General features: G+C 40.7%; 1 protein-coding gene across 1 annotated transcript in view; it reads right to left on the reverse strand.

The window, feature by feature from the left end:
- Positions 1–26,563, reverse strand: part of IPO8 (importin 8) — a 3,293,983-nt gene that overhangs the window by 3,145,235 nt on the left and 122,185 nt on the right. Inside the window, exon 3 of the mRNA XM_044088203.1 lies at positions 759–915. Coding sequence (XP_043944138.1) covers positions 759–915 — 157 coding nt within the window. The remainder of the gene's footprint in view (positions 1–758; positions 916–26,563) is intronic.

Genomic DNA, 26,563 nt, shown 5'->3' on the forward strand with positions numbered 1-26,563 from the left:
CTTTCTATAGCCCACAAGACCCTCTATCAACCCTCAAATACTCCAATATTCTCAAGCCTCTTCACCCCCTACAGTAATCCTATAAACTTACTCTCATCCAACAAACATCTTTTTAACATTTGCAGATCCAACAACTCAGCAGATGATACCCTGTTCTCTAATACTGTTGGAAACGCTATGGAATTTACTACCTACTGATCTCACTTCTCTGTCTTCTCTTACACTATTTAAAAAGAAACTCAAATTAAATCTCAATACACACTGGTTATGTTCCTGTACTAATCCAGACTAACTTTCCTATGTCTCATTAATAACAACCATTCATCTTTATGTATTTATACCTCCTTACAGTCCTTGCGAAGCGCAGTTGTAGTATTGAAGTTAGTATTGTTATAAGAATGTTTATCTATTGCTAGTATTGAAGTTAGTATTGTTATGAGAATGTTTATCTATTGCTATTACAAAAAAAAAAAAAGTTTTTCTTTTTTGTTTAATTTCCTAACTGCTACTACTTTCTATATTTCAGTTTGTATGCATCTTTACTGTACTTCTTTTTACATTGTATTTTTGCATATGTCTTGGAGCTTTCTCCCCGGGTCTCTACTGAAAATGGACATATATCCAGTTAGACTAGCTCAGTCAACAAATGTAAAATAAAATAAAACAAACTGACATTATGACATAGTCTGAAAACACATTTTAGTATTAAATGAAAAATGCCTCATAACAGTATCTGTACTACAGGTGTTGTACTATACCTGATTAAATCAGGTGAGCGTATAATTCCTTCAATGATGTTATCTCGAATCTGCTGACGGTCATTTTCATGAATATTGAAAGGAAATATCACTTTTCCAGGAGCGGGTTCTCTATCTGGCCAATATTGTGTCACCATATTCTTCAAATAAATGGCAGCTAAGGAGCACAAAACAAGCATAAGCAACTGAATAAATATAACACTTTTCCAAAAGGCAATCAAATGAAAGTTGTGCCATCTGCTTTTTCAAGTATTTACTGATGAATTTCAAAATGACTCAAACTAGTAGAGCGAAAAAATGCAATATTATGCTAAATGTAATCTAGTTTTTTTTCAGGAAAACAAACAGTTCATACAGTTCCTGATGAACTTCAATCTTGTACACCCAAAAATAGAAGTTATGTCCTTACCATAACGTTCCATGTGGAGTGTTCATCTCGCCTTTGTTCTTGCACATGGGTTCGGAGCCGATCCTCGGCTCCGTGTCGGCCGCTTGCAAGCTCTGCATCGAGAAGAAGCTCGAGACAACCTAATACCCACAATCCCCCTCTGCCTTTACCTCAGATCTAGTTTGCAAGCAAACCAGCAGCCAGAGAGAGCACACTCATGCCAAAAAATACATAAATCAAGAATCATCTATATATATATATTATATATATATATATATATATATATATATATATATACACACACATGTACATCATACCTATACAACCACTGCAAATGCAGAAGGAGAATACTCCAGACCAGGCACCAAATTGAACGTTCTTCTTGAGGGTGGGAGGGTGGGAATGTAAGAACAAAGGCGAGATGAACACTCCACATGGAACGTTATGGTAAGGACATAACTTCTATATGTGAGAGTGTTCAATCTCGCCGTTTGTTCTTACACATGGGTAGCGTCCCTAGCTCCATGTTCCTGAGGAACTCACGGGAGAACGTTCTTGAGCACAGTGGAACCAAAGGTTGCCCTATCCCTAGAAACCCTGTCCACTTTGTAATGAGAGATGAATGTATGTGGTTTAGCCCAAGTAGCAGCTGCACAAATCGTGTCTAATGATAGGCGAGCTGCATGAGCCAGGGATGTAGACACTGATCTTGTAGAATGTCCTTTAGGTTTGATAGATAAGGTTTGATTTGAAGAATCATAAACGAATATAATACAATCAGTTAGCCATTTGGAAAGAGTTCGTTTAGTAACCGCTACACCTTTCCTGCTGTCAGCGAAGGCTACAAAAAGTTGATCAGATTTCCTGTGATCCTTTGTTCTATCCAAATAAAATCTGAGTTGTCTATGGACATCCAATTTGTGTAACATATACTCTAACTTATTAGAGTGATTCTTGAAAAAGGTGGGTAATTCAATGGACTGATTAATGTTATTGGTAGAGCAAACTTTGGGGAGAAAGGATGGATTAGTGCGAAGAGATACGCTGTCAGAGTGAAAGATCAAATAAGGGTGTTTAATAGAAAGAGCCTGAAGCTCAGACACTCGCCTAGCAGATGTAATGGCTACCAAGAAGAGAGTCTTCCACGATAAATACTTCAATGGGCAAACGGAGGCTGGTTCAAAAGGGGGCAACATCAATTTAGATAGTAAAAGGTTCAGATTCCAAGGTGATGTAGGAGTTCTAACTGGTGGTCTAATATGGAAAGATCCTTTTAAAAAGGCCTTACAAAGTCTGTGAGCCATAATAGGTGCCCCACATTCCTCTACATGAAAGTTGGAAATGGCAGCCAATTGCACTAGTGGCGGGAGAAGCTCCTTGATGGAACAATTCTGTTAAAAACTCCAAGATCTTGTTTAACGGAGCTATGACAGGGTCCAAATGATGTGAATTTGCCCAGAAGACAAAACGCTTCCATTTACTAGTGTAGGTCTTTGTAGTGGAAGCTTTATGAGAAGCCACTAGTATATTCTGAACTGCCGGTGTAAGAGAATCAGACCTGGCTAAAAAGGGAAGTGGAGCAGCCAAGCTGCTAGATGGAGTGATTCGAGAGAGGGGTGAGGAACTCCTGACGAGTGAGTCAGTAGATCTGGCTCTGGGTCCAGAATCCAAGGTCCCCGAATGCGGTGTTGCAAAAGAAAGGGGAACCAAATTTGACGAGGCCAGAATGGGGCAATGAGGATTATCGTCCTTTGAAGGTTGTTGGCTTTCTGCAGAAACTTTGCAATCAGAGGAAAGGCGTACAGGAGACCGGGGGGCCAATCGTGCACCAGCGCGTCCCTGGGGACTTCCCCTGGAGGGGGTAATAGGGCAAAGTAGCTCCTGCATTTGGCGTTCATTGGAGACGCAAAAAGATCGCAGGAAGGCTGGCCCCACTTGCGAAAAATCGTCTTCGCAACTGACTGTTTGAGGGACCACTCGTGAGGCAACAGGATTGCTCTGCTCAGCCTGTCGGCTATGACGTTGGATGACCCCGGGATGTGCGTTGCGATCAGAAAGCGACCCGTGGACTCCGCCCATTGCCAAATTCTCATGGCCTCTCTGCATAGCTGATAAGACCTGGTTCCCCCTTGCTTGTTTATGTACCAGACTACAGACATGTTGTCTGTCTGAACTGCAATAGTCCCTAGAGGAAGAAGGGGAGCAAAGTGTTGCAACGCTAGAAACACTGCCCTCAACTCTAGAACATTGATGTGCAGATTGTACTCTAAATTGGTCCATTCGCCTTGGACTGTCTGTCCCTGAAAGATGCCCCCCCACCCTATCAGGGAAGCGTCGTGGTTACCGTAGCTGTCGTGGGTAGCACAAAATGGTCTTCCGTTGGAAAGGTTGCAAGTCTGAAGCCACCAGGCCAGATGTGATTTGCATGTGTTTGTAATCAGAATTTCGTGTGTCAGAGGTAGCTGTTGGAACGACCATTGTGCAAACAGTAGCCATTGTAGAACTCTCATGTGCAGTCTTCCCAATGGTATCGCAATGAGAGAAGCTGCCATGAGACCAAAGACCTTCAGAACCAGTTTTGCTGGGGATTTTCTGGATGACAGAAGGAGAGAAATGTGGCTTTGTAGTGAGGCTATCCTTTCTGGAGGGAGCCTTAGAATTAAATGATGCGTATCTAATTCCGCTCCTATGAATAAGATATGCTGTGATGGCTGTAGTAAAGATTTTTCGAAATTTACAGAAATTCCGAGGTGAACACAAAGTTGTAGAGTGTATTCCCTGGCCTGTATCAGTTGACGCCGGGTGGTGGCAGAAAGGAGCCAGTCGTCCAGATACGGAAACACCTGGAATCCTAGGCGTCTCAGATGAGACGCTACCACTGCCATGCATTTGGTGAAAACCCTGGGGGCTGAGGTTAGACCAAAGGGCAGGGCTTGAAACTGATAGTGACTGGCTCCCAGCCGGAAGCGCAAATGATCTCTGGACGCCCTGGCCATTTTGATGTGGTAGTATGCGTCCTTCAGATATATTGAGCACATCCAGTCGTCCTTCTGTAAGAATGGAAGGATCGATTGAAGCGTGACCATTCGGAACTTTTCTTTCTTGATGAAGGTGTTGAGGTTGCTTAGGTCCAGAATCGGCCTCCAGTCCCCTGTCTTCTTTGGAACTAAAAAGAACCTTGAGTAAGTTCCGAATCCTATTTGGTCCGCTGGGATTGGTTGGATGACTCTTTTTCTAGCAGCTTTGAAATTTCTATAGCTGCTGGGTCTCGCAGATGGGGCGGCACATCTGGGAGTCTTCTCTTTGGAATGGGAGTGGATAGAAAGGGTATTCTGTAACCTCTGGTAACCACGCTTTTTACCCAGTTGTCTGTAGTAAGATTCTGCCAGGCCTGAGGGTATAAAGCTGCGACCCCGACTGCCTCCAGAGCAGGACAGTCGGGCCTCCTCTCAGGAGTGCTGGAAAGGTTTTCCAGGGGGTGTATCCCTGTCACCTTGGTTTTGCGGACCCCCTCTGCCGCCGGGGCGGCGTCTTCCACCTCTTCCCCCTTCTCTGCCACTAGAGGGGGCATCACCCTGCGTGCCTGGGAAAGATCCTTGGGGTTTTCGAAACCACATTTTTACACCGCATTGCCCTTTGGGGTACGGTCTGGATGGGGTGGAAAAACGGACTCCGACAGCAGACAGAGTCTTTTCCTCCTGTTCACACCGGGTAAGGGTCTCCTTTACTTTGGGGCCAAAGAGAGTGGCACCATCAAATGGGGCGTTAGTAAAGGAAGACTTGAAGGCTTCCGCAAATGAACATAAGCGCATCCAGGATTGTCTACGAAGAGCAATCGCTGAAGCTGCTGCCCTACTCGATCCTTCGACTGCGTATGAGATCAGCCTCATGGATGAGTTAACAATGGATGTAAGGGTATTGAGATGTGCTGTAACTTTCTCTGAAACAGCAGCATCTGTAGTACCCTGGAGGGTATCTCCCAACTCTTTGATTAGATCCCTCTGTAGACGTGTAAAGTGGGTCAAATAGTTCAGGGATCGCATAGAAAAAGTCGCTGAACTAAAAATGCGCTTCCCGTACCTGTCCATAGTCCTAGAATCTTTGTTAGGCGGATGGACAGATGAGGAAGATTCCGACATCTCCTTTTTCGTGGCCGCTGCCACCACCAAAGCGTCCACTGGAACTCCCTTTGTGAGGTAAGCCTTGTTTTGGGGTGCAGTAATGTACTTATTAGGCTTTCTAGGGACTGGTTCCACCGTGTCAGGTGTCTCCCACGCCCTTCGAGCAATCAGCTCCATTAACTCATCGAAGGGCGGAGTGACCCAGGAGGAGGAAGGGCGAGCACCGAATGCCTTCAGCAAGACTGACTCATCCTCAGAAGGGGAAGGGACTGCCAATCACCTCTCTGTTTTAGGATCTCCAAGATGTCAGCAAAAGAGACATCCTCTGAAGGTGACTTTGGGGACCCTTCTGACTCATCCAAGTCAGTGTCCGATGTCAATGATTCTTGTGGAGAATCTAAGTGTCTCCTCTTACACAATCTTTTCCTAGGGACTTCTTCGGGGGGAGCATCCGAAGAAGCCTCCGAGGAAGAAGGGGCACCCTCCAGGGGTGGCTGAGACACCGGTGCTCGACGCTTGGATGTGACCGTTGGTGCAGAGGAGGATAACGGTCCTTTATGGGGAGGAGAGGCTGCTTCTGCTGATGTGGTTGTCTGGGTAGACAACACCTTCCTCATGAGTTCGAAGACCCCCGGGTCCCGATTAGAGGTATCTCCCGGTTCCGAAGAAGTGGGAAGAATCCCCGAAACAGGCACCGAAGGCATCGACCCCGAGGACGGAGCCGAGTCTATCTGAGCCGAGGCCCCGAGAGGGAGAGTCGGAACCGAAACATCGGTTCGACTCTCGGTCCCGGAACCAAGGATGGATCTTCGGCTCCGAGACTCCAGTACCGGATCCGACGGAGTCGAGGTGAACGGAGCCGACCGAGAAAAGGACGGTTCTGGCACCGAGGGCTCCACAATCAGTAGATCAGCCTCTTCCGGCTCCAAAGACTGGACAGGTCTCGGAGGAGGAACAGATGGAGATAATGGAAGGCCTTCAAGTCTCGACACCAATTGGGTGGAAACCGAGATAAGTTTGGATAAGGCCATATTCTCCAGTAATTTCTGCACCACGCGGTCAACATCGGTGTCGGAGAGGGGCCTAGAAGAACGGGTCGAAGGAATCGAAGACGGAGCCGACCTCAACAGTGTCAGGGGAGGGAGCTCCGTCACTGGTTCCAAGACTCGAGGCTCGGACACTGGCAACAGTTGAACACTCGGCCCCGAGGTCTGTGGAACCGGTGATCGAACCTTAACCGAAGAGCTCGGAGCCGATGACTTGGGCTCCGACGTCTTCGATTCCTTCGAGGACTTGGATGCCTGGTCTGAAGCATCCAGAGCCTCTTGAAAGGAAGGTTTCAATAAACCCCTATCCATGAGTTTCCTGCGCCTATCTGTCATGACCCTCCCACTGAAAGAATGACAAATAGAGCAGTCTTCTTGCAGATGGAGAGGGCCAAGACAGTAGACGCAGGAAGTATGATTGTCAGTAACTGACATTTTTTGCCCACATTGGCAATGCTTAAATCCAGATTTAGTCTTCTCAGACATCTTAAAACTATGTGGAAAAAAAGGGTGAGAAGACAAGTCCAGGTAGTAAGTCAAATCCGGTGAAATTGTCAAATCCAGTTAAAGAAAAAAAATGTCTATCCAGTTGTCAATCCAGAAGGGGTGGTAGGCCCCGAGGGAAACTCTAATAAGTTTAAATTTAAACTTAAACGGAACCGAGAATTCCTCAACCGTACCACACACACACACTTAGTCACTAAACAAAGTTTACAGAAGAAATTTAGTTGAAATAACAAGAAAAAAATCTTAATCTTAGCTTTAGTTGTTCGAGCTCGACCCAGTAATGCGAACGCTGCAGCGGCAAACTAGATCTGAGGTAAAGGCAGAGGGGGATTGTGGGTATTAGGTTGTCTCGAGCTTCTTCTCGATGCAGAGCTTGCAAGCGGCCGACACGGAGCCGAGGATCGGCTCCGAACCCATGTGTAAGAACAAACGGCGAGATTGAACACTCTCACATTATCTATTTACCACCTCCATCCCCAAATAAAGGCAGGGAAAATGTTCAATTAACGCACATTGCAGCCATGTACAAGTAAGCTGAAACAAAAAAAGAGAGTTTAAAGCTGTTGTAGCATGACAGCAACAGAAAATTAAATCTCAAATAACTTAATCATAGCTGTATTTCTGGTACCAAGATCTTTGACATTACAAGAGTCCTAAAGACCCGAACTCTTGACAAATACTATTATATGGGAGTGGTGCAAGTGGGAGTGAATGACTTGAGATGTTGAAAATTTAGGGATATGCAGGGAGCCACATCAGAACTTACCATGCACATTACCAATGCATGTATAAAAACAGTCCTGGGTGGATTCCTTCCTTCACCTCGAAGGATGCCTAGATACAAAGAAAATATAATTGGCTTTAGTAATTTGTTAAATAACTGGTATCATTCCAGAGGATCCAGTATGTGTCAACATGGCAAAAGATGCTCAACAAGTCCAGCTTGCTTCACTAAAGATGGCTTGCACCTCTCATTTCAAAGTTTTTGCTGCCTCCCTGTGCCATTTTAGGTAGTGTACAGTTGATGGGCATTCTAATGTAGATAACATATTAGTCCCAATATTGGACCACATTAAGGTGACTCGACTTAATGCCAGAAGTCTCAAAAAATTGATTGATATTGAAGCACTCCTGCATTTGGAAAAGATCTATGTTTGTAGAATGCAAAAAGTGCACTCCCTCTACACCAAGGTTTTGCACTTTGCATGGCTTCAGGCCCAAAGGCAAGTTATGGTAGCCTCGCCATAACTGTCAAGGAACATTTTACTTCCAGGCAGTTTCCCACGGACTCACAAACTGAACACAGTGAAGTACAGATCATACTAGGTAGGATTAATTATCAACTAGTAGCTTGTCACAGAACACTTCCTTCGTCCCTTGATGACTAAGAAAAATTTATCAGTGCTAAATGATCATCCTATTAGCAAAACTTCCCTTACTTTGGGTAATTTTAACAACCTTTCAATAAACTGAGACACCTATACTGCCAATGTAAGTCATGCTCTAAAATTCCAAACTTAACAAAAATTCCCTTGAGCAACTGGTAAATAAACTTACTAGTGGGCACAGTATTCTTGACCGTACTCTTACAAATATGACCACCTCTTGCACTACTCCTCTGGTACTGCCTTCCCCAGGTATCTCTGACTGTAAATTTGTGGCCTTCTCATTTAAACTCCAAAAGCTCCTACAGCAAACCCCTGAATTTAAAGGACAGCAAATGTGCCAACCTCAACACTTATTATGGGACGAAACATCAAAATTCATGTTTGCTAATCCAACCAGGCTTCATACCTCACAAATGAAGAACAGCAAAGTACAGTTGTGTACACTTACCATAAATGTAGATGTTCAAGTGTATTCACTGTTGCAGTCATTACATTTGGGTAATCTGCTGGCAGGTTGCCCTCCGTCAGCCTGAATTCCAAAGTCTTGGGTCCTGCGTCGGTTGCTGTCTCCTCATCCATGACGTCAGGTCGTCAGGAGTATAAAACATGCAGCCGATGCCATTTTCTTTAGTTTTTCTTGCCCCTGATGTCAGGTGCCCCCAAAAAGGTAGCAAAAAAAAAAGTGTGTATGTATGTGTGTGTGTGTATATATATACATATATACATATATATATATATATATACATATATACATACACATACATACACACATACACACACACATGCATCAATATAAACTTTACCTTCATCTACAAGCAAATACACCACATAGGTTGTAGACGATAGTGAAGGAAAGATAAACTCCAGAATGACAGGTGGATGGCGGGAGGGTAACCTGGACTGCAGCAGTGAATACACTCGAACATCTACATTTATGGTAAGTGTACACAACTGTACTATGTTCTTCGTGTTTCACTGTTGCAGACATTACATTTGGGGAGAATCCCAAAGCTATGATTGGGAGGCTGGAGCTAAACAGCATTAGGAGCGGCTATAAGGCCCTCCAGAACTGCAGTGGCAAAGCCTGCCCTGGATTTAGAGAAGAGAAGCAAATGATGATGCTTTGTAAAGGTGTGAACAGAACTCCAAGTAGCAGCCGCTAGAATGCCTTTGGTTGGTAGTCCCCTTAGAAAGGCTGCTGAAGTAGCTGCAGCTCTGGTGGAATGAGACCTAATGCCATTGGGCACAAGTTTACCATGGTGTAAGTAGCAGAAATGGATGCAGTGGCTTATCCACTTTGAAATTGTCTGCTTTGATATAGCCTTGCCTTCAGATCCTGCAGCATATGTCATTAGTAATTGCTCAGTTTTTCCTTAGAGCTTTAGTCCTGCTTAAGTAGAATCTTAGCTGTCTGTGTACGTCCAAGGAATGCAGAATTCTCTCCCCCTTGTTCTGCGGATTTGGATAAAATGTTGGCAGATGAATTGTTTGGTTAAGAGCCACACTAGAAACTACCTTAGGCATAAAAGTAGGATTTATCCTCAGAGATATCCTGTCTGGGTAAAATATAATAAAAGGCTCTACAGCCATGAGGGCCTGTAGCTCTGAAACTCTTCTTGCTGAAGTAATTGCTAGTAGCAGAGCTGTTTTCCATAAGAACTTTATATCAGCGATAGCAGCTGGTTCAAATGGAGGCAGGGTGAGCTTTTCCAACACATAACTGAGGTCCCATGCAGGCAGTGGTGATCTTCTAGGAGGCCTTAAATTTTTGGCTCCTCTAAGATACTGCTTTAGTAAAGGATGAGAAAAGATTGGTGGCTCTGTATTGTAAAGAGCCGAAATGGCAGAGGCATGGATTTTAATTGATGAGAAAGACAGGCCTTTGTCAAGCATCTCAGTCAAGTATTGCAATATCTGAGGAATATTTGGTTCTGCTTTATCAGTTCCTTGTGCTTGATTCCAATCACAGAATCTCTCCCATTTGTCAGCATAAGATTTTCTAGTACTAGGCCTTCTGGCTTCCAAAATGACATCCATCACAGCTTTACTGAGAGGAGTTGTTTGTATGACTACATGATCAGCCATGCTGCCAGGTTCAGAGTCTGTAGTTGATTGCGCAGGATCTGATTGTTTTGCTGGGACAGTAGTTGTGGTCTTTGAGGCAAGGTCCAAGCTAGGTATTGAGACAAGTTCCTTAGGACTGGGTACCAGTATTGGCGGGGCCAGTCCGGGGTAATTAGTATCATCTTTGGTTTCTCTTGTCTGACTTTTAGGAGGACCTTGGGGAGAACAAGCAGAGGCAGAAAGGCGTAAACTGCTAAGTTTTTCCAACTGAAGGATAGGGCGTCCACTTTCCATGCTTGCCTGTGATAAGTCCTTGTGCAGAATTTTTTCAACTGATAATTTTGAGGAGAGGCAACTAGATCTATGTCTGGGCTCCCCCATTTCTCTGTTATCATGCTGAAGACTTGTGGATTTAGTTTCCACTCGTGAGGATCCATAAGGTTTCTGCTTAAATCGTCTGCCAGAGTGTTTTGTTTTCCTAGCAGGAATTGAGCTTGAAGATGTATTTGGTTGGTCAAAGCTGTGTCCTGCAGTGCCATGGCTAGTCTGCATAGGGGATAGGAGTGTGTGCCCCCTTGCTTGTTTATATACCACATGACTGTGGTGTTGTCCGTCCTTATCAGTAGTTGTCCTGGATGAAGTAAGTCCTTGAAGGCTGTTAGGGCATTTTGAACAGCTAGCATCTCTTTCTGGTTGATATGTAGATGCATTTGTTTTGATGACCATATGCCCAGAATGCATCTTCCTGCTATGTGGGCCCCCCAGGCATAATATGATGCATCTGTTGTTATGGTTTGGCTGGCAGGGGGTAGAGTGAATGGCCGTCCCATGTTTTGGTGACATGCCTTTGCCCACCATAGAAACTCCTGTTGCAGGCAGGGAATGAGAGGAATCATTGTTTCCAGACTGTGAGAATGTTGACTCCATAAACTTTTTAGGTACCATTAAGTTTCCACACATGCAGTCTTGCATATGGAATCAGTAGGATGCAGGATGCCATGAAGCCCAGAGCTTGCAGAATTTGTCTTGCAGAAGACTGGGTTTTTGTTACCATCAGTTTGAAGTAAGCAGTCAGTTGCCTTTGCTTGTCTGGCATGAGGTAAGCCATCAGGGCAGCTGTATTCAAGCTTGCACCCAGGAATGTTATCTTTTGAGAGGGTGCCAGTTGTGATTTATTTTCGTTTATTGTGTACCATAGGCATGTTAGAAGCCTTTTCACAAACGTCAGGTGCCGAAGAAGAGTGTCCTTGTTCTCTGCTTGAATGAGACAGTCGTCCAAGTAAGGATATATTTGTATACTTTTTTGTCTGCAGAATGCAATTACTGGTGCCAGGCACTTTGTAAAGACACTGGGCGCAGTAGATAAGCCACAGGGCAGTGCAAAGAATTGGTAATGCATTAAGCCAGCCCTGAATCTGAGGTATCGTCTGCACAATTGTCTTATTAGGTCATGCAGGTATGCCTCGTTTAGGTCTAAAGTCACCAGCCAAGCATTGTTGCCCAGCATGGGCAGATGCTGCTGCAAAGACAGCATTTTGAATTTTGGAATGTTCAGGTATGTGTTCAAAATCGATAAATCCAGTATTAGCTGCCAGGCCTAGTCCTTTTTGGGTACCAAGAACAGTCTTGAGTAAAAACCTTGTCCTTTTTCCTGTTTTGGTACTGTCTGAATGGCCTCCATATCCATAAGGGACGTAACCTGTTTCTGTGCCTCTGCCCACTGATTTTTTGGCAGATCTGGCCAACCATTTGCCATTGGCAGAGTGTGGAAATGGAATCTGTATCCCTGTGATATGATGTTTAGTACCCACTTGCTCTGGGTTATTAACTGCCAATTTTGAGCAAAAAGTGCTAATTTCCCCCCTATGGGTGCTGCCAAAAGATAAGTGCTTGGTGCAGGCAGAGGGAAGTCACTGGGATTGCTTTCTGTAGGTTTGCACTTTATCTCCTCCAGATTTGGAGGTGGAAGCGCCCCATTGCTTTGACCTGCATGAATCTTGCGCCTGGTATCTGGAACCTTTAGGGCATCTGGATTTGCCCCTTTGAGCTCTGTCTGACACAAGAAAGGACCAATTTTTGTAGGCCAGTGTCTACTGAATCTTGGTGGCTGCACTTGTAAGAAGTCTTTAACAGTTTGCATAGACTTAGCTTTGTCTTCCATTTTCTTTAAAACCTCTTCTGCCTTAATACCAAACAGAGAATCATGCTGTAAAGGTGCATCTAGCAATTTAGCTTTAACATGATCATGCAAATTTTGTTCCTTTAACCAGGCATGCCTCCTAATTACTGATCCAGTAACTGCAGCCCTGCAAGAGGCCTCTAAGGAATCAAAATCACATTGCAAAGTATGCTTTCCAACTTGCTCAGGTGCATGCAATAATTCCTGCAATTCTTTATTTTCTGCACATTCTGAAATCAACATCATTTTCTGTTTCAGCAATCCCATAACATGTTGCTGGTACTTAAGCATATTAAATTGACAGTTTAAGGCCCTGATTGCCAAGGTTGCAGATGTATAAACCTTTTTTCCCCATCTGTCCAGTGCCCTTGAATCTCTGTCAGAGGGGTATGATTTTTTGCTGTTGAGGCCTTAACTCCCCTTTGGACCCTATGAAATAGTTTCAGGATCAGCAGCAGGGTTTCTAAATAAAAATTTATGAAAGTCAGGGACCCTGTAATATCTGTCAGGCTTACTGGGAGCCAGAGGTAAGGAGTCAGGAGACAAGCCTGACTCCGAAAACACAATCCACAATGTCTAAAACAGGGGGAATGGCTAAAGGCCTGTGCTGAGGGAGAAGAAGGAAATCCCTGAGCCTCTTTTTTGATTCTGAGAAGTCTTGACTCTCCCAATGAAAATGCTCCCTCAATGTATGCAAGGCTTCTCCAAATGAATAATCCTCAGGAGGAGATGCAGATGGAATAGATTCCTCAGCATCAGAATCCTTATAGGGAGGCATAGATAATTCCTGATCAGAAGAGGAATCAGAAGAAATAGAAACCTGATCTGAAGATTCATAATCAGTGTCTTGCCTAGGCCTCTTTATCAGGATGGGGATGGGGAATGGGTACCGCTGATCAAGGTAATAAGGTCTTCAGCCATTTTGATCATCTGTTTTTAAGGCATAGAGGCCTATGCACGTGGCTCACACGTCATTTTATTAGTTTTAGAAGTTGCTTTAGTCTTAGGTTTTGCAGCTTTCGTCGGTTTGATATACAAATGTTGATGTCTGAATACACCCTCAAAAGCCGGTGCCTGCTCAGCGGCTCCGGACCCATCTGAGGGAGATACATCCGTCGGTCCAATACCTTGAGTATCTTGCGGCATGCCGGACTCCACATGGGTGTCGGTAGCGGCCTGCGACTCGAAGGTAGCGGGTATCAGGGGCTGTGAAAGCACCTCACTGAGTACCGGCAAACTAGTGACTGGCTTAGGAGAAGCTTCGTCATCGGTTTTGGATCTCGACTGCCTTTCTCTGTGTTTTTTATGTACTCTGGTAGTCGGATTACTATCTGAAGACATTACTGGGTAGTTAAATCTGTTTCCAAAATACTTTGATGCAAAAATATTCCGACGCTTAATAGTGCATTGGTTAAATCTAGCACAAAACTGACAGCCAGGCACGTTGTGATAAGGGCCTAGGCAAGGAATACAATATAAATGGAAATCCTTATGAGGTATTTGCTTTCCACAAGTAATACAATTATTAACTTTTTCGGACATCGGTAAAAAGCAGTTCTGAAACTCAAACTCGAATATTTCAGTAGTCGGTCGACCGGCACATGCAAAATGCTTCTGCTTCGGGCACTGCTCAGCAAGAAAGACTAAAGAAAATGGCGTCGGCTGCATGTTTTATACCCCCGACGACCTGACTTCATGGAAGAGGAGACAGCAACCGACACAGGACCCAAGACTTTGGAATCCAGGCCGACTGAGGGCAACCTGCCAGCAGATTACCCAAATGTAATGACTGCAACAGTGAAACACGAAGAACATCAGTCATCCCTCTGCACAAAGGTGAGCCATCTACAGACCCTTAAGTCTCACTAGTCTCATATTCAAAGCCATGGAAAAAAGTATGATAGAAATTATTGATAAAGTCATATGAAATCTCCAGGTACCGGACTCAACCCAATTTGGTTTTATCAAGGGCAGGTCATGCCTACTTAACCTGGTGGACTTCTTTGAGAAGGTCACCAAAGCAATGGATGAGGGCAAAAGGTTTACACTCTCCTGGTAAAGGCATCTGATACAATACCCCACACGAACATTGTTGACAAACTGAATAGGTTATGTATAAACCCTTAAATGTCACCCCATGGATGGCATCCTGACACACATATGGGACCCAGAAAGTTAGAACTGGGGAGTCCACTTCTACAAAAAGGCCAGTCACAAGTGCAGTCCCTCAGGGATCAGTCCTTGGACCACTCCTTTTTGTTATTTACTTCTCTGAAATAAAGGGCCTCTGGCAGACTAAATTTGCAGATGTAATAAAAATTCACCTTATTTCGGTAAGAAGAACCAGAGCCACAGATCTTACCACAACAAGATGGATTTTATTACTGGTTTGTGTATCCTTGTTTTGGATTTTGGTTCCTAACTTTGTAGATGACAGCAAATTAGGAGCAGTCACAGAATCCCCCAGAGACACTAACATTCTCCAGGAAGTGTGGACACAGACAAATAACTTGTGTCAGAGCAATGCACTAAACTTAAATGGTAAGAAATGCATAATAGTATCCTTCAGGAAGTCATCCACCACTGGTAACTATAATATTGAAAACACACCATTAAGAATCAACCAAGTAGTTAGAGATTTGTGTACACACAGAGACAGTAATCTAGCCTTTGACCATCACATGTCTATAGTACTGAGGAAATCATTCTACTTTGTTAACAAATGTATATAATTTAGGTCCAAGGAGGTCATTGTTCCACTGTACTCACCGCTCATCAGACCTATAATTTAGTACAATGGCCCCTTTGGTATGTACCTAACCAGACACCTCCAGCAAATGGAGGGTCCACAGAGGTTCCTTACTAAAAAAATACAGGACTTCAGTAACATGCCCTCTGCAGACCACCTAAAAGCCCTATCCTTGTATTCTGTCACCTACAGGCTTTTGAGGGGAGATCTATACCTGGCATACAAAGCATTGTCAGACTCCACCCTGATGGACCTCTTACATATCTGCAAAACAAACACCACCAGAATTACCCATTCTAAAGATTTAAACTTTGCCTTGTGATATAAAATATGAGCTGCTGGACAGACAGGTATATATCCCAGAGAATAATCCTTCTTAGAAACAGACTTCCCATCCATGTGAAGCAGAGTTCTTCCCTAACCAAATTCAAGTGTAACCTGACAGGTAACAGGAAATTCATCCCTGATTTGGCACCTAATGGACACAAGCAGCCTGTAAATGGCTCATCTCCCAGGTCACTGCATCTAAATGTTCCATCTCCAAAGCTCATGCTTACACTTATCAAAGGTACTAGAACTTGCCAGAGATCTGGGATGCATGGCTAGGTTTAAAAAAGGCCTTGTGGTAGTTAGCCTAGTATACATGCATGGACCTATGATTGCGCCTCTCCACCTCTCCTGATCTTAATATGGCAGCAAGCTTCACTAAGAAGTTATACACCAATTTAGAAAAATACATAATGCTAGCAGTCCCTACCAGAACAAATTATCAAGTGAAAATCAAAAATAAACCACCATAAGTGAACTATACAACAAAAGAGAGAAACTCTTTAAACTATTTAGTAGATCCAAAATCCATTTTCCCAAAGATAACATAAAAAAATATCCACCACCATCAGGTGCCATAAAGGAGATCATGATCTTAGGGCTGGTGTCTGAAACCAAAGATAAATTATAAATCCTTCGTTAGGTATGCTAGAAAATTAAAAAAAACAATACCCAACATTGCTCAGAATTTATTCTGACCAAAATGACTTTACCAATATCCTTGAGAAAAAAAAAAATGCAACGCCAGCTTCACCACTGAGACTTCTATTCAAAGTCTGAAATATCTAAATCCCTTACACCCCCAATTATCTCTAAAGCTAATTTACTGAAAGTGCTAACCAAAATCAAAACACACAACCTATGTGCATTCTGACAATACGCCTGGTTGCTTAATTAATGCTGTTAAAATGTCCTTGCAGACACACTCTTCAAACTGTGTTAACAAAGTTTAGCTACTGTTTTTGTCCCTGAGTGGCAATGCCACTCCATAAGGGTGGCGTTACCACTGGCCCAGATAATTACAGACTCAGCAGTCTTACAAGCTTCATCTGCAAAACCACAGAATGTATTACAACTGGTCTCATAAACTATGAAAAAGAATCTTGTTAGACTTGACCCCCAACAGTTTGAATTTCTTCAAAAGGGTATCAGAGGCAGTACATGGTGGTCATACAGTGTACACAGGGAATCTTGACCTGGACAAAGGCTTTGAAAAAATTCCCCATGCTAGCATCACACAAAAGTTAAATGCTTTAAAATCAACCATATGCAGTAAGAAGGATAGCAACTTGCTGAAAAGGAGTCCACACAATGCAAGTTGCAAATGACTTGGAAAGTATTTACGTGACCAGCAGTGTGCCTCAGAGCAAGGTGCTGGCTCCTCTCCTTTTTAGTAATACTTCTCAGATCTCCAGAGTGCCAAGATTTCTGGCTAACAAAGTCTGCAGATGACTGCAGACTGAGGTTAAGTCACCCTATGACAGCCAAACTCTCCTGAATGAATTTTCCTTAATAAACTTAATAAAATTCTTGGTGCACTAAAATTAACTTAAAATTAATGCTAAAAAGATTAGTATCATCACTTTTGATAGATAATCCCTCCACTCATCATAATGTCTAGACATCATATCTCTACAAAATGAAAATATAGTTAGGGGCCTAGGTATTTGAGGTACTTGAAGGAATACACAATTGTGTGCAGAGATCATTGTAAATGGAGCCATCTAGACTAAGCCAGAAGATAACAGCAAATCTCCTGACTGATAAATTCAGCTCCAACGTTACTCCTCTTCCCCCTCAACCTTCCCTCAAAAAATATCATCAAATATAACTCCCCCTACTATCACTAGGGAACAGGTCCTTAATGCTCTCTCTAAGACCAAGAACACTGCATCAATGGGCCTAGACAACATCTCAGGATGTCTTCTAAATAGCATGAAACATGACCTATCAGGGCCTCTGGAATCACTATTTAACTATAGCCTCCAAACAGGATTCGTGTATCATGAATGGAGAAAGGCAACAGTCATCCCTCTGCACAAACTCTGGAAACTATAGACACATAAATCTCACTAGTCTTATATGTAAAGCCATGGAAAGAATTACCATGGAGATTATCGATAGAGATATAGTAAACCTCCAGACACTGGACCCAACCCAGTTTGGTTTAGTCAAGGGCAGATCATGCCTACTCAACCTGGTGGACATCTTTGAGAAGGTCACCAAAGCAATGGATGAGGGTAAAATCATTCACACTGCCTACCTTGACCTGGCCAAGGCATTTGACACAAAACCCCACTCAGGCATTGTTGGCAAACTCAAAGGGTTAGGTACAAACCTGTAAGTCACCCAGTGGATAGCCAACTGACTCACAGACAGGACCCAGGAAGTTAGAATTGGTGAGTCCACCTCTACCAAGAGGCCAATCCCGAGTGGAGTCCCTCAGGGATCAGTCCTAGGACCGCTTCTTTTTGGCATTTACTTCTCAGAAGTCAAGGCCAATGTCAGTGGTCTTTGGCTGACTAAATTTGCAGGTGATTGCAAATAAGGAGTTGTCACTGAATCTCACACTGACACAAATGTTCTTCAGGAGGGGCTGACACAGACAAACAACTGGTGTCAGAGCCATAGACTAAAACTAAATGCCAAGAAATGCATAATAGTATCCTTTGGGAAGTCATCCATCCCTTGTAACTATTACATTGACAACACAATCCTAAGAGTTGACCCAGTGGTCAGGGACTTAGACACACACACAGATAGTAATCTAGCCTTTGATCATCATGTGTCTACAGTGGTGAGGAAATCATTCTGTGTTGCACAACTTATAAACAAAGGAATGGCATCTAAGTCCAAGGAAGTCACTGTTCCACTGTATTCGGCATTCATCAGACCAATCACCAAGTACAATGCCCCCTTTGGTATGTACTTAACCAGGCATATCCAACAACTGGAACGTCCACAGAGGGTCTTCACTAAAACAATACAGGGCATTAAGGAATATGTCCTATGCAGACCACCTCAAGGTCCTATCCCTGTACTGTCTCCTACAGGTTTTTGAGGGGAGATCTATGCCTGGCATACAGGGCATTGTCAGACCTCACTGTGATGATTTCCTGCATATCCACAAAACAAACAGTACCACAATAACCCATTCTAAAGACGTAAATCTTGCCTGTGATAGAAACAGGACCTTTTGGACAGATAGGTATGTATCCCAGAGACTACTCTGTCTATGGAACAGGCTCCCCATCCAAGTAAAGCAGAGTTCCTCCGTAACCCAATTCAAGTGCAACTTGGACAACTGGATGGGAAACTGGAAATTCATCCCTGGTTTGGCATTTATGTCTCTAATGGAAATGTTACCTGTAAATGATTCATCTCGCAGGCCCATGTTTACACTTCTCAAGGGTATCAGAACTTGTCAGAGATTTGGGATGCACTGCTAGGCTTAAAAAGGCTCTTGTGGTTGTTAGCCTAGTAAACATCTATGAACCCATGATAGCGCCCTCTCTTTTTGACCACTGTGCGACAATTGCCAGAAATCCTTTTATTTAGGTCAGATAGTTGCAAAAGGCATATCCTCAAAGTCTAAAGAAACAATCCCACCCTTATACTCTGATCAGAACAGTTACAGAACACAATACCCCCTTTGGGAGGTATCTCACTAAACATGACAAATAATCAGAAACAGCCCAAATGCTCCCAACCAAAAATATCACAGGCCTAAAGTCCTTAAGATAACAAAAGCGGCTGAAAGCTCTATACCTTTATTCAGCATCTTACAGACTTTTGATGGGAGATGTCTGTCTCACTTCCATGCCATTACAGACAGATTCTCTGAGACCCTCTATTTGTCTGCAAGCTCATTATTGCCAACAATTCTAGAACAAGGAACCTACATTTTTACCAACAGATAAATAAAACAGAGTAGAGAGAGACAGGTTTATACGCCAGCACCTCCCAAAATTCAAATATAAATTTCTTCTGCATGCTAAGCAGCGCAACTCATTATTTTCCATTAAACATAAATTAAATGACCGGATGGGTACCCATAAATTTATTCTCCTAGAGAAAGGAGTTGTGGCCTAAAGGAGAGTACTGGAATGGCAAGAAATGTCATACGATTCAGTGGAATTATAATATGTAGGAATCTATGGAACTCATAAACCAGAAACTGCAGTGAAAATTACATCTAGTGCCACCTGAAGAAATTACTTGAAAACTCAAAAGCTTATTCTTCTATTGGAAGGGTAAGCTTTGCAGACTGTATTATGATCATAAAAAGAATGCACACCTAGTTATCAAAAATGAAATAAGTACATCAGCAAAGATCGAAGACATCAGTTACCCTGCCCCCCCCCCACCAAGTAGTATGTAAAATTCACATTTTTCCTTTTTTTTCTAAACCCCCAGCATACAACATAGGCAGTATCAAACTCTAAAATAAAAAATGTTGGAAACCTCGTAACTTGGGCTGGTAATTCCCCACTCCTTTGATCATCATTCAACGAGAGTTCTCTAAAAGCCCTTTTTACTCAGCACAGACAACTGCCAAAGGAATGTCAATCCAGATGTAAAGAAATCATCCCCTTATATTCAACACTGATTAAGCCAATTAATGAATACAATGTCCCCTCTGATATGTACTTCATTAAACACATTAAGCAACTAGAAAGAACCTACATGCTTAAAAATCCTGAGCTACTGGAAAAGTTTGGCAGCACTGTCCCTTTATTCAGGATCTTACAGACCCCTGAGGGGAAATCTATGCCTTGCCTTCCATGCCATTAGGGACCTAGTGGTCCTGGATCTCTTCTAACTCCTTAAGGAGAAGAGTTGTCCAAAAAGAGGAGTTGCCCTCGGATGTAGTTGTTGACAAGCACGGGAGCTGGAGAAAGGGAGTTAGGTAGGGCATATAAAAAGCAACCCCCCCTTTAAGATGAAGTACAGACTTGTCAAGCCCCCAGGATGCCTCTTGAATCTATTACTGGCCCCAGCCAAGCCGAAGTAGTCTGGGGAGATAGGAGGATGGCTAGTAGACCCAGCAAACATGTGGGGGCACTAAAGGCCAGGCCGATAAAACAAAGCAACAGGGAGACCCAAAAAATGCAAATGCCTTGCAAACAAGACACAAATAGCAACTCTGGAAAAAAATTTCAAGTTGTTCTACTTGAAAATAATATATTAAAAAAAAGACAGTTTTCTGAAAAGAGATTAATATCCTTTCCGGTCAGTCATTACAACACAACCTTATTCACTAATGGTGAATGACATTTTCATGTGTGACACAAAATAAATGGCTGAGACATTTGAAAATCCCTTTTCTTCTTAATGCAACTTCTTTATTTCTAATGCTTTTGCTTGGCTTTAGTATCAGTTTTCATTTTTGATAGGTTACCCTGTCAGAAAGCAATAAATGATCTGGTTCTGATGGACTGCATCCTAAATTTATATGGGCTTTTTTTTTTTTTTTTAAACACCTTTACTGAAATATCAGTTGTAACATAGGCAAATAAATGTACATTTTTATATAAGCAATCAAACTGTATTGACAATTTCGCATTTACAAACATTATACTACATATATTGCTATATATCATATAACGTTAGCAGCATTACATAAATTATTCAACTGTTGCCTTTTTCTTTAAACAAGAAGCATCTTTATTAAACCATCATTTATAATACAATCCTACAGTTATATAAATGAAAACAATTCACACAGACAATCCTAGTTGCAAGCATTTTACATCACAAACCATCCTGATATAATCCCAGTTGCAAACATTATATATCACTTGTAATCTACCCAAATATTTTCAGTCAAACATTACATAGCTCACTAAGTCCTGAGGTATGTATTGTTCCCACAATTTCCATTTTTCCTATGTAGTTTGCTCACACCCTTTTCTAAAGATCTTAATTCCAGGTGTTTTATCTTCGTTACTATATTCACCGCTTCAAGTATAATTGGTTTAGATTTTGATTTCCATTTTCTAGTAATTGCTTTTTTGGCAGCCATCATAATTAGACACAGCGAGGCCTTTCCATGTCTAGGCAACTCTGATTCTGCAGCACTGCTCAGAAAAATCCTCTCTCTCTCTCTCTCTCTCATCACACCAATCTGCCCACCCAGCAACTCCAACAGTGCATCCCGCAGGAAATCCTTAAGTCCACCAACTCACCATACTCCCAGAAAATATGTTCCCAACTACCTCTTTCTTCCCAGTCACATAGCCAACATTTCCTGTCTACCTCAGGAAAATTCTCTGGAGTCTATTAGGGGTATAAAAATATCTATGCAAATACTTCCAAGCAAAAAATCCTAAATCTTCTAGATTTTCTGCATATTTGGCAGACATGTATATATCCTCCTAAGTTTCTTTGTGAACTGCTTATCTAGTCTCTCTTCCCAATCATTTATAACCTCTTCTGATTGATTCTTAAAGTTATCATGCAATATTTTATATGTTTAATGGCATTTTCTGTTCTAGATTCTACAAGGAAAAAACACAGAACAACAAAAAACACTGAAAAAGAATAAAACAGAGCAGACCACTTATTGCAGAACTCCACTTTAATAAAACTTTAGTGCTTTCATCAGAACTGTTTCCAACTTTTTCAGAACACCAACATACAACAGTGAAACGTTTAAACAAGTACATCACATTCATATGATACTACAGACATTCCCATCTATACTAAATTTAAAAATGCAGTCTTCCAAAAAGCATATTTTAACATAGTTCAAAACCTTGCTTATTACAAAATCGCTTGAATAAAATGTGTATAAAAACACATGCGTACTAAATAAACAGAAACAGTAGCATTCTGGATAGCTAAAAAAGCACTTAAACACAAATCTAAGAAAAAACGTACTCGGCCTTCAGTTTCAAAACACTGCTGATTGAGACAGACTCATTTGGCCTAGGGGGCTCCAATGCATTACACCAGAGTTGCCAAATCAACTCCTTGTGTTCTAGAAGCAATTCATGAGGTCCACCCCTTTGATCACAGCCCACTTTTTCTATACAGGTGTATTTAAAAGAATGTGTGGGATTTTTACTCACGTTTTGCAAGAGCATTTCTTTCATCATTCTTGTTTATGTCATATTGGTGCTGATAGATCTTACTTTTAAATTTATTCTTGGTCTTACCAATGTAAGATGCAAACATTGTTGACACTCAGCAAGATACACAACTTTACTGCTCTGGCAGTTCAACTTCTGACAAAATTTAAAAACTCCCCATCTGGGTATACAACTTTCTACACCTTCCTTTACATACCAACACTGATTACAATGTCCGCCATTTAGACATGCGGCCAGGGTGACTTTTTTCTTTTGTCTTTCAAGTAAATTTTTAAAACAAAGATCTTTCTTCTACACCACAACAGGGTTCTTCCCCATTTTCTCAACATACTATCAGTCCTGAAAATGTCCCAGTTATGTTGTATTATATCCCTAATGTTATCAAAATGTATATTATATGGCAGTATTAGAGCTCTTTGTAAATTAACTCTCTCTTTCTCTCACTTACCATTCAAGATAACAAAATCACCATTTGTCACAAATAGTGGCTTAAATATGCCTACACCCTAGGACCCCCACCATTTCTGGCATACCCAAGATTCATAAGAGTTTAAAAGACACGCCCCCATTGAGGCTTATTGTGGATGCAAAGGCCTCAAAAACCCTACCTATAGGGGGCGTGGCCAAGGATGAACACAGGATAGCAGCAGATTTCTTCAGCTCCACCAATTTCATTACACTGACAGGAATTACTTAAAAAAATAATTTTTGAAGTAATTTTCTTTCTAAATATGTTTGTTTTATATAGTTCTTGAACTATATCTAAAAAAGAAAGGAAATCTTAACAATATTCCTGTCAGAAATCACTTTGGAAATTTTCCTGTCAGTTTATCAGTCTGAAATGAGTTCCAGTAAGACAAATTCTCAAGACTCCAGCATCAAGAAAGAACTTCAGTCTCTGATAATTATAATCCAGCGACTTACTGCTAAGATGGATAAAATGGATACTAAAATAGACACCTTCATAGAAAAAACTACAAAACAAATAGACTTGTTACATATAGACCTGCAACAACAGAAGATCCAGATGACAGGCATAGAAGAAGCTGTGAATGACATGGAAAATAGAATACAAGAAGAGGAAATCAACATTGAGTTTCTGCTGAAACAAAATACACATTTACAAACAAAGCTGGATGACCTGGAAAATAGATCTAGGCGCAATAACATTAGGATTTTTGGACTGCCAGAAAATATTGAAGGTAACAATATTAGTTCTTTTTTAACAACATGGCTCCCTAAAACTTTAGACTTACCAGAAGCATTCTCTTTTGGTATCGAAAGAGCACATAGATCTATCGCTAATACTAACTCTAACAAAAAATATCCTAGATCAGTTATAGCTAGATTTCTATCATCTTTTGATAAAGAGATGGTTCTTAAATCTGCTTGGGCTAAAGCTCCTGTTAAGATTAATGAGACAACTGTGCGTTTTGACAATGACTATTATTCCATGGTAATAGCTAAAAGAAAAGTTTTTCTGCCACTAATAAGGGAGCTTAAAAAAGCACAGTTTAAAACATACCTTCTGTTTCCTGCCAAGCTTAAAATCTTCCTTCCTGATGGTCCTAAAATTTTCGATGACTTAGACTCTGCTTTACTGTTTATCAAAAAAATAAGATTCTGGATAAAATAGAGGAAATGGAATGGGCTAGTCCTTCATTAAAGAGACTGGCAACTGAAACTTCGTGGAAGACTTCAGAGAAGAAGAAGAGACTAAAAAACAAATGATTTGTTCTATGTTTTTTTTTTTCTCTCATCATTTTATTTCATTATTAATCTTTTTAAATATAGTTCCTGCATTTCCAAGAAGCCACAAATATTTTGAAAAAGATTTAATCAAAGTTATTCTCTGTGTGCAAAGAAATGTTTTGTTTCATAACCAGTCAAAATATCTGGAGATTTAATGGCAAGCTATGATTCAACTTGTTTCTCTTTCTGAAAAGGAGAAGTAAGGTCAGTAATTTGATACATTTTTTTCTTTATCTTTTTTTTCTTCTCCTTTTCTTCTTTTCTTTGTTTAAACAATGACATTCTATTTAGATTATGTAGTGGGTAAAGGGTGGGGGAGGGCAGGGAGAGAAGAGTAATGAAAATATGATTAATAGAATAATAACATATTTATTCCTTGTAAAAGTTTATATGTTCTTCAAATGCTATTCCTAATTATACTTTCTTGATTATACTGCTTATGCTTGTTTGTAAATAATCTGTCATGCTTTAACTAATAATAATTAGAACTAAATAATAGTAAATAATATGTTTTATTTTTAACTCTATTAATATAAACAGTAAGTAATATTCCATTGTATATACTTCTTATAGCTTTCTCTTACATTTTTTTATTTCTGCCTTACACCCTTTTATTTTCTACTCTCTTTTCTTTTCTTTATTAATATATAGAAATGCTTTTGATCATATAGACACAGTAAATAATAAGATTTGCATAAAAATTGAGTTGGGACAAAAATATTGAGTTTTATTACTTATTAATACTTTTGGGCTTAAATTCACTTACATAGAGGCTGTAATAACCTGTAAAATACATTGTGAAGGTTTTGTCATGTTTAGATGCATTTACACTGCTAAATGAATGTTTGTCACTAGTTTTTAATAAGTTTCCCGCCAAAATGTTAAGAGAGACAATCTGGGATGTGGGCTGTCTCATGCACAGTGTCCATGAGCTACTTCAAAAGCTTCAACTCTCAGAATTCTCAAAGAGAAGCTGAAAGCAGTTAGTCTAACCTTTGACCTAGATATCACACTGACACATCACAGATTCAGGAATAACACACTACCAGGAAATAGAAATGATGCAAATGCGACTATGTGAAGGAAAATGAACTCTTTAACATCTAAATGCGAGTTATTTTGTATAATTACTTAAATATCTATGTTATAATTCATAAAATATGTCAGTTATAATGAGTTTAAATGATACAGTTTCTTGTAGTAAGTAAATGTCTTATTTTAGAAGGCATAGAAAATGAAACATTTATTCAAGTGTTTTTGAAAATATACTTAACAGCAGCTTAATAATCTGTGTTAAAAACTTATGTTCCAAACATATACATTACTATAACTCATTTAATTCATCTGATTGACAAGCATAAATAATTTTATAACGCTATTCTGGAAGAAATTGTCATGTGATATATTTTAAAGCAGTAGTATAGCACGGCTGTAAAATCTGGTTACTAAAATGTGTTTGCTGTGCATTATTTTGTATAAAGCAGACAGATTTATTGTAGGGACAGCAAGTAGGATAGTGCTCAGCAAGGACACAACTCAGTGCGATCATATATATATATATATATATATATATATATATATATGTGTGTGTGTGTGTGTGTGTGTGTGTTTATGTATGTGTGTGTGTATGTGTATGTATATATATATATATATATATATATATATATATGTGTGTGTGTGTATATATGTGTGTATATGTGTATATATATATATATATATATATATATATATATATATATATATATATGTGTGTGTGTGTGTATGTATATAAGTGTTTCTGAGAATCTGCATAACTATGCAGTATGATTTATAACAATTTCTATGAATACAATATTTTATTCTATTGACAATAATGAGTTTGAGTAAATGCTCATATACAAGCAATTCAAGGTTTTTTTTGGAAGCTGTTAATTGCATTTACATGACAGAAAATAGATGCATCTTAATATATGTAATGTCTGAATCATTTTAGCCAAAGTTTTTGATTTAAATGAATGTTAGAACTTATTTTTCTCTCCTCTTGATTTCTAACATCAAGATTATTTGAATGCTATTTGAATACAAGTGTTTTATATTACATGGATGTATATAGTAGTATGAACAGTTTTTTTTTTTAAAAAAAGGTTTATTTTAGTTTATATGATGCTGTTTTACCAAATGGGTAGTCTTGTCTTGCTAGATAATTGAATT

Source organism: Protopterus annectens, chromosome 11.part0 (genome assembly GCF_019279795.1).
Source record: "Protopterus annectens isolate FY-2018-M chromosome 11.part0, PAN1.0, whole genome shotgun sequence".
Classification (NCBI taxonomy): domain Eukaryota; kingdom Metazoa; phylum Chordata; order Ceratodontiformes; family Protopteridae; genus Protopterus; species Protopterus annectens.